The following is a 10,166-nucleotide window of genomic DNA, read 5'->3' as shown; positions in this document are numbered from 1 at the left end:
CACCTACTATAAACAGCCCCCTATACCCAATACTATACACCTCCAATAAACAGCGCCCTATACCCCATACTATACACCTCCTATAAACAGCCCCCTATACCCCATACTATACACCTCCTATAAACAGCCCCCTATACCCCAGACTATACACCTACTATAAACAGCCCCTATACCCCATACTATACACCTCTCCTATAAAACAGCCCCCTATACCCCATACTATACACCTCCAAAACAGCCCCCTATACCCCATACTATACACCCCTCTATAAACAGCCCCTTACCCCAGACTATACACCTCCTATAAACAACCCCTATACCCCATACTATACACCTCTCCTATAAAAACAGCCCCCTATACCCCATACTATACACCTCCAATAAACAACGCCCTATACCCCATACTATACACCTCCTATAAACAGCCCCCTACACCCCATACTATACACCTCCTATACACAGCCCCCTATACCCCATACTATACACCTCCAAAACAGCCCTCTATACCCCACACTATACACCTCCTATAAACAGCCCCCTATACCCCATACTATACACCTCCAATAAACAGCCCCCAACACCCCATACTATACACCTCCTATACACAGCCCCCTATACCCCATACTATACACCTCCCAAAACAGCCCTCTATACCCCACACTATACACCTCCTATAAACAGCCCCCTATACCCCATACTATACACCTCCTATAAACAGCCCCTATACCCCAGACTATACACCTCCTATAAACAGCCCCCTATACCCCATACTATACACCTCCAAAACAGCCCTCTATACCCCACACTATACACCTCCTATAAACAGCCCCCTATACCCCATACTATACACCTCCTATAAACAGCCCCCTATACCCCATACTATACACCTCCTATAAACAGCCCCCTATACCCCATACTATACACCTCCTATAAACAGCCCCCTATACCCCAGACTATACACCTACTATAAACAGCCCCCTATACCCCAGACTATACACCTCCTATAAACAGCCCCCTATACCCCATACTATACACCTCCTATAAACAGCCCCTATACCCCAGACTATACACCTCCTATAAACAGCCCCTATACCCCATACTATACACCTCCATAAACAGCCCCTATACCCCATACTATACACCTCCTATAAACAGCCCCCTATACCCCATACTATACACCTCCTATAAACAGCCCCCTATACCCCAGACTATACACTCCTATAAACAGCCCCTATACCCCATACTATACACCTCCAAAACAGCCCTCTATACCCCACACTATACACCTCCTATAAACAGCCCCTATACCCCATACTATACACCTCCTATAAACAGCCCCCTATACCCCAGACTATACACCTCCTATAAACAGCCCCCTATACCCCATACTATACACCTCCTATAAACAGCCCCCTATACCCCAGACTAATACACCTACTATAAACAGCCCCTATACCCCAGACTATACACCTCCTATAAACAGCCCCCTATACCCCATACTATACACCTCCTATAAACAGCCCCTATACCCCATACTATACACCTCCAATAAATAGCCCCCTATACCCCATACTATACACCTCCTATAAACACCCCCTATACCCCAGACTATACACCTACTATAAACAGCCCCCTATACCCAATACTATACACCTCCAATAAACAGCGCCCTATACCCCATACTATACACCTCCTATAAACAGCCCCTATACCCCATACTATACACCTCCTATAAACAGCACCCTATACCCCATACTATACACCTCCTATAAACAGCCCCTATACCCCATACTATACACCTCCAATAAACAGCTCCTCTATACCCCATACTATACACCTCCAATAAACAGCCCCCTATACCCCATACTATACACCTCCTATAAACAGCCCCCTATACCCCATACTATACACCTCCTATAAACAGCCCCTATACCCATACTATACCTCCTATAAACAGCCCTATACCCCATACTATACACCTCCAAACAGCCCCTATACCCCATACTATACACCTCCAATAAACAGCGCCCCTATACCCCATACTATACACCTCCTATAAACAGCCCCCTATACCCCATACTATACACCCTCCTATAAACAGCCCCCTATACCCCATACTATACACCTCCTATAAACAGCCCCTATACCCCATACTATACACCTCCTATAAACAGCCCCCTATACCCCATACTATACACCTCCTATAAACAGCCCCTCAGTGCCCCATACTATACACCTCCTATAAACAGCCCCCTATACCCCATACTATACACCTCCTATAAACAGCCCCCTATACCCCATACTATACACCTCCTATAAACAGCTCCCTACACCCCATACTATACACCTCCTATACACAGCCCCCTATACCCCATACTATACACCTCCTATAAACAGCCCAAGACTATTCACCTCTTATCAATAGCCCCTATACCCCATACTATACACCTCAATAAACAGCCCCTATACCCCATACTATACACCTCCTATAAACAGCCCCTATACCTCCAATACTATACACCTCCAATAAACAGCCCCCTATACCCCATACTATACACCTCCTATAAACAGCCCTCTATACCCCATACTATACACCCTCCTATAAACAGCCCCCTATACCCCATACTATACACCTCCTATAAACAGCCCCCTATACCCCATACTATACACCTCCAATAAACAGCGCCCTATACCCCATACTATACACCTCCTATAAACAGCGCCCTATACCCCATACTATACACCTCCTATAAACAGCGTCCCTATACCCCATACTATACACCTCCTATAAACAGCCCCCTATACCCCATACTATACACCTCCTATAAACATCCCCTATACCCCATACTATACACCTCCTATAAACAGCCCCCTATACCCCATACTATACACCTCCTATAAACAGCCCCCTATGCCCCATACTATACACCTCCTATAAACAGCCCCCTATACCCCATACTATACACCTCCTATAAACAGCCCCCTATACCCCATACTATACACCTCCTATAAACAGCCCCTATACCCCATACTATACACCTCCTATAAACAGCGCCCTATACCCCATGACTATACACCTCCAATAAACAGCCCCTATACCCCATACTATACACCTCCTATAAACAGCCCCCTATACCCTATACTATATACCTCCTATAAACAGCCCCCTATACCCCATACTATACACCTCCTATAAACAGCCCTATACCCAATACTATACACCTCCAATAAACAGCCCCCTATACCCCATACTATACACCTCCTATAAACAGCCCCTATACCCCCATACTATACACCTCCTATAAACAGCACCCTATACCCCATACTATACACCTCCTATAAACAGCCCCTATTACCCCATACTATACACCTCCAATAAACAGCTCCCTATACCCCATACTATACACCTCCAATAAACAGCGCCCCTATACCCCCACACTATACACCTCCTATAAACACCCCCTATACCCCATACTATACACTCCTATAAACAGCCCCTATACCCTATACTATACACCTCCTATAACAGCCCCTTTATTACCCCATACTATACACCTCCAATAAACAGCTCCCTATACCCCATACTATACACCTCCAATAAACAGCGCCCTATACCCCATACTATACACCTCCTATAAACAGCCCCTATACCCCATACTATACACCTCCTATAAACAGCCCCTATACCCCATACTATACACCTCCTATAAACAGCCCCCTATACCCCATACTATATACCTCCTATAAACAGCCCCCTATACCCCATACTATACACCTCCTATAAACAGCCCCCTATACCCCATACTATACACCTCCTATAAACAGCCCCCTATACCCCATACTATACACCTCCTATAAACAGCCCCCTATACCCCATACTATACACCTCCTATAAACAGCCCCCTATACCCCAAACTATACACCTCCTATAAACAGCTCCCCTACACCCCATACTATACACCTCCTATAACAGCCCCTATACCCCATACTATATACCTCCTATAAACAGCCCAAGACTATTCACCTCCTATAAAATAGCCCCCTATACCCCATACTATACACCTCCAATAAACAGCTCCTATACCCCATACTATACACCTCCTATAAACAGCGCCCTATACCCCAAACTATACACCTCCAATAAACAGCCTCTATACCCCATACTATACACCTCCTATAAACAGCCCCCTATACCCCATACTATACACCTCCTATAAACAGCCCCTATACCCCATACTATACACCTCCAATAAACAGTGCCTATACCCCATACTATACACCTCCAATAAACAGCGCCCTATACCCCATACTATACACCTCCAATAAACAGCGCCCTATACCCCATACTATACACCTCCTATAAACAGCCCCTATACCCCATACTATACACCTCCTATAAACAGCCCCCTATACCCCATACTATACACCTCCTATAAACAGCCCCCTATACCCCATACTATACACCTCCTATAAACAGCCCCTATACCCCATACTATACACCTCCTATAAACAGCCCCCTATACCCCCATACTATACACCTCCTATAAACACCCCCTATACCCCCATACTATACACCTCCAATAAACAGCGCCCTATACCCCATACTATACACCTCCAATAAACAGCGCCCTATACCCCATACTATACACCTCCAATAAACTGCGCCCTATACCCCATACTATACACCTCCTATAAACAGCCCCCTATACCCCATACTATACACCTCCTATAACCAGCCCCCTATACCCCTATACTATATACCTCCTATAAACAGCCCCCTATACCCCATACTATACACCTCCTATAAACAGCCCCCTATACCCCATACTATACACCTCCTATAAACAGCCCCTTATGCCCCATACTATACACCTCCTATAAACAGCCCCCTATACCCCATACTATACACCTCCTATAAACAGCCCCCTATACCCCATACTATACACCTCCTATAAACAGCCCCCTACACCCCATACTATACACCTCCTATACACAGCCCCCTATACCCCATACTATACACTCTCCTATAAACAGCCCCCTATACCCCATACTATACACCTCCTATAAACAGCCCGAAGACTATTCACCTCCTATAAATAGCCCCCTATACCCCATACTATACACCTCAATAAACAGCGCCTATACCCCCATACTATACAACTCCACAACCGCGCCCCTATACCCCATACTATACACCTCCTATAAACAGCCCCCTATACCCTATACTATACACCTCCTATAACCAGCCCCTATACCCCATACTATATACCTCCTATAAACAGCCCCCTATACCCCATACTATACACCTCCTATAAACAGCCCCTATACCCCATACTATACACCTCCATAAACAGCCCCTTATGCCCCATACTATACACCTCCTATAAAATGTTCTCTATACCTATACTATACACCTCCTATAAACAGCCCCTATACCCCATACTATACACTACTATAAACAGCCCCCTATACCCCATACTATACACCTACTATAAACAGCCCCCTATACCCCATATACTATACACCCCCTAGACCCATACTAAACAGCCCCTTATGCCCCCATACTATACACCTCTATAAACAGCCCCCTATACCCCATACTATACACCTCCTATAAACAGCCCCTATACCCCAAACTATACACCTCCTATAAACAGCCCCCTATACCCCATACTATACACCTCCTATAAACAGCCCCTATACCCCATACTATATACCTCCTATAAACAGCCCCCTAGACTATTCACCTCCTATAATAGCCCCCTATACCCCATACTATACACCTCCTATAAACAGCCCCCCTATACCCCAAACTATACACCTCCTATAAACAGCCCCTATACCCCAAACTATACACCTCCTATAAACAGCCCCCTACACCCCACCCCATGCCCCTATACCCCATACACCTCCTATAAACAGCCCAAGACTATTCACATAAATAGCCCCTATACCCCATACTATATACCTCCAATAAACAGCCTATACCCCATACTATACACCTCCTATAAATATACCCCAAACTATGCCCCCAATAAACACCCCTGCAAAAGACTATACACCTCCAAAACAGCCCTCTATACCCCATACTATACACCTCCTATAAACAGCCCCTATACCCCATACTATACACCTCCTATAAACACCCCCTATACCCTATACTATACACCTCCAATAAACAGTGCCCTATACCCCATACTATACACCTCCAATAAACAGCGCCCTATACCCCATACTATACACCTCCAATAAACAGCGCCCTATACCCCATACTATACACCTCCTATAAACAGCCCCTATACCCCATACTATACACCTCCTATAAACATCCCCTATACCCCATACTATACACCTCCTATAAACAGCCCCTATACCCCATACTATACACCTCCTATAAACAGCCCCCTATACCCCATACTATACACCTCCTATAAACAGCCCCTATACCCCATACTATACACCTCCTATAAACACCCCCTATACCCCATACTATACACCTCAATAAACAGCGCCCTATACCCCATACTATACACCTCCAATAAACAGCGCCCTATACCCCATACTATACACCTCCAATAAACTGCGCCCTATACCCCATACTATACACCTCCTATAAACAGCCCCTATACCCCATACTATACACCTCCTATAACCAGCCCCCTATACCCCATACTATATACCTCCTATAAACAGCCCCTATACCCCATACTATACACCTCCTATAAACAGCCCCCTATACCCCATACTATACACCTCCTATAAACAGCCCCCTTATGCCCCATACTATACCTCCTATAAACAGCCCCTATACCCCATACTATACACCTCCTATAAACAGCCCCTATACCCCATACTATACACCTCCTATAAACAGCCCCCCACCCCATACTATACACACTCTATACACAGCCCCCTATACCCCATACTATACACCTCCTATAAACAGCCCCTATACCCCATACTATACACCTCCTATAAACAGCCTTCCGAAGACTATTCACCTCCTATAAATAGCCCCCTATACCCCATACTATACACCTCAATAAACAGCGCCCTATACCCCATACTATACACCTCCAATAAACAGCGCCCTATACCCCATACTATACACCTCCAATAAACTGCGCCCTATACCCCATACTATACACCTCTATAAACAGCCCCCTATACCCCATACTATACACACTCCTATAACCAGCCCCCTATACCCCATACTATACACTCCAATAAACAGCGCCCTATACCCCATACTATACACCTCCTATAAACAGCGCCCTAGAACCCATACTATACACCTCCTATAAACAGCCCCCTATACCCCACACTATACACCTCCTATAAATAGCCCCTATACCCCATATTATACACCTCCTATAAACAGCCCCCCCCATATACCCTACTATAAACAGCCCCTATACCCCATACTATACACCTACTATAAACAGCCCCTATACCCCAGACTATACCCTACTATAAACAGCTAGACCCCATACTATACATCTCCAAAAACCCCCTATACCCCATACTATACACCCCCAAGAAATGTGTCCATTGGTCTCTAGGCCAAGATGATCTTTATTATCAATACTGACCGGGAGCCTACCACTGAAAAGGAGGGACCAGATTCATATGATTAAATACATGGCTATGGGAGAGACTATCTATCCACCATAGGGGTGTTACGTCAGCAATACTATTGCAATGTGCAGTGCATCTTATTAGAAACATCTGTCTGTCATACTGCACAAACTTGTTCTGTATGACTCAAGCACATCCGATATGACATTTCTTAAAGCAACAGCAACCCAATAGTGAATAGCATAGGGGAAATCCACTTTTCTGAACACTTGAGTGCCTGATTGTTTCTGCGTGCAGCAACGTTATTTCTTGCATTGGCAATAGAACGACAAGTTGCCTTGACTGGCATGTGCTCTACAAACTTCCTATTGGAGTCTTTGTGCTGCTGTCAGTGAGGCCTGTGTGTGGAGGGAGGGAATGAGGCAGTTTTGTCAGTGAGTCACTGAACATTGCATGATAAAAAGAAATAATTATTTCAAAAGAAGGAGAATACCACACCTCTCTAGAGTTCTCTGCTGTCTCTGGTCAGTTCTTCACCACCATGGCATTCTCTGGGACGTATGAGCTTGAAAGTCAAGAGAATTACGATGAGTTTCTGGAGGCAATTGGTAAGTCAAACTCTAAAAGATTTATTTATGTGTTGAACGTGTTTGAGTCAAACTAAAGGTTTTAATTAGATGTGTATGTCATTAACCTCAATCTTTCCCCATTAATCTTTCCCACCATGCACTACCGTAGCTCTACCCCTAACCACAACCCTAATTCTCATCCTAACAATGACCCCAAATGTAATCCTAACACCAGCCGCAACTATCAGTCGAATTCTAACCATAACCCATATCTTACCCCTACCCTTACCCTAACCCCAACCTTAACATTTAACCCTTACTGTATCCTCTGTACTTTTCCCTCAGGGTTTGCCAATGCCAAGACTGACTTCAAAGTGATAACAGAAGTGCTTCAGGAGGGGGACGATTTTACCTGGTCACAGATTATTCCCAACTGGACCTTGACTAACAAGTTCACCATCGGAAAGGAGTGTGAGCTAGAGAGCATGCTACGCACCAAGTTCGTGGTGAGTGAATAAGTGAATGAATAAATGAATGAGTGTGCTCTTTAAACTTGTGGAATAGTATTCAAAGAGATACAGCGTATGTACTGTACTTTCCATCTGAATGTGAGTCACGTGGTGAACTCTTTGTTGTCCCTCTTAGACCACCGTCACCATGGAAGGAGGCAAGATAATTATTCCGTTCCCCCAGTATCATTTCACTGCGGAGATCAGTGGGGACAAGCTAATCATGGTAGGAGAAAGAAGAGAGAAAGAAAGAGGAGAGTGATTGAGATATTGAGTGATTAAAGTTAAGAGACTTGTTAGTGAGTGATTAAAGTAAGGAGTCTTGTTAAAACTTATATGTGACATACTGTACAACAGAATTGATATTTTAATTCCAATACTCTGATAAACCCTCTCTCCGTGTTCTTGTCTCCTTTCTCTGTTATACAGCTCTGTACAACCGCTGGGGAGAAGGGTGTGACCCTGAAGAGAATCAACAAGAGGATCTGATATCAAAATGTAACGTGTTGAGGCAGAGCTCTTCTGTGTGCTGTTACTGGAAACTTTGTCCTCACTACCTCGTAAACTACCCGTATGTTACTGTTTCACCTCCACAAACATCTGGATGACTCATACCAGCTGGATCACCCTTCCAGTACATTTCCAGCAGGTCCCCTGTCCATCTTTAATATAAAAAGAGATATACCAAACAATCTATGCAACTTCCTGGTATTCAATGTTTGAAGTGTGTCAATGGAATCCATGAACTACCTTCATGTGAATAAAGTAATGTCTTATTTCTTTGTACCAGCTGATCATGTAAAATAAAAGTAAAATGAACACGCAAGAGAACACCAGACTCATTGCCAAGGCAGCTTTCTTTGTTATAGAATCTTCCTGAGCTTCGCTGTTGCAGTAGAGTAACAGTTGTAGTCTGCCTCCCCCTACTGCTTATTAGGAAACGGTGCAGATGTGATTCTAGCTCAATAAGGCTTAGTGAAGAGACAGGCAGCTTTGGGCCCTCTTGGGGTTTCTCTTCAATGTATGTGGAGCTGTTCACTCCGCGGGCGTGGAGATCTGGGGGGCCAGACAGAAGGCCGATCTACGCCATCTCATTACATTTGGGGAATCATAACATAACTAACCTCACTGCCTTCCTCAACCATGTTCTTGGATAACCTGTGTAAACGATAGAGGTTATATCATCATATAGGTCTATTTTCTATATCTGGTTTAGATTTTGTTGAAGGATTTGTATCAATAATGACTAAATAATGTATACATTCAACGTGGAATTATAACTAATGTTAATTAACAGAACTCTATGCTGTCTGAAGAATAAAATGTTTATACATATACCAAGAGGGAGTGTTAACAGACAACTTGTGACCACAGTGAAACTAACAACAGGAGAAATGTCTGGTCCCCATCCAGGGAGGGGAAAAATATGATACGCAATAGATTGCGTAACATGTGGTAACATAAGATAAACAATATGTGTGTGTTGGAATTGCATTGAAAAGTAGCTAAG

General features: G+C 44.2%; 1 protein-coding gene across 1 annotated transcript; it reads left to right on the top strand.

The window, feature by feature from the left end:
- Positions 1-7,801: 7,801 nt before the first annotated feature.
- Positions 7,802-9,487, top strand: LOC135566872 (gastrotropin-like). The gene is made up of 4 exons (XM_065014462.1): positions 7,802-8,186; positions 8,493-8,653; positions 8,793-8,882; positions 9,086-9,487. The coding sequence occupies exons 1-4, from the start codon at positions 8,120-8,122 to the stop codon at positions 9,143-9,145; spliced, it is 378 nt and encodes a 125-aa protein (XP_064870534.1). The 5' UTR covers positions 7,802-8,119; the 3' UTR covers positions 9,146-9,487.
- The last annotated feature ends 679 nt before the right edge of the window (positions 9,488-10,166 follow it).

The sequence above is a fragment of the Oncorhynchus nerka genome, unplaced genomic scaffold (assembly GCF_034236695.1).
Source record: "Oncorhynchus nerka isolate Pitt River unplaced genomic scaffold, Oner_Uvic_2.0 unplaced_scaffold_3052, whole genome shotgun sequence".
Lineage (NCBI taxonomy): Eukaryota > Metazoa > Chordata > Actinopteri > Salmoniformes > Salmonidae > Oncorhynchus > Oncorhynchus nerka.
The sequence above is the reverse complement of the archived record's forward strand: the minus strand, read 5'-3'. Positions and strand labels throughout refer to the sequence as shown.

Bases quoted from the DNA above. Each gene is read 5' to 3' on its own strand.
- LOC135566872 (XM_065014462.1), top strand. From the start codon at position 8,120: ATGGCATTCTCTGGGACGTATGAGCTTGAAAGTCAAGAGAATTACGAT. The intron at 8,654-8,792 runs GTGAGTGAATAA...TGTCCCTCTTAG, and splicing joins TGCTACGCACCAAGTTCGTG to ACCACCGTCACCATGGAAGG. The intron at 8,883-9,085 runs GTAGGAGAAAGA...TCTGTTATACAG, and splicing joins GTGGGGACAAGCTAATCATG to CTCTGTACAACCGCTGGGGA.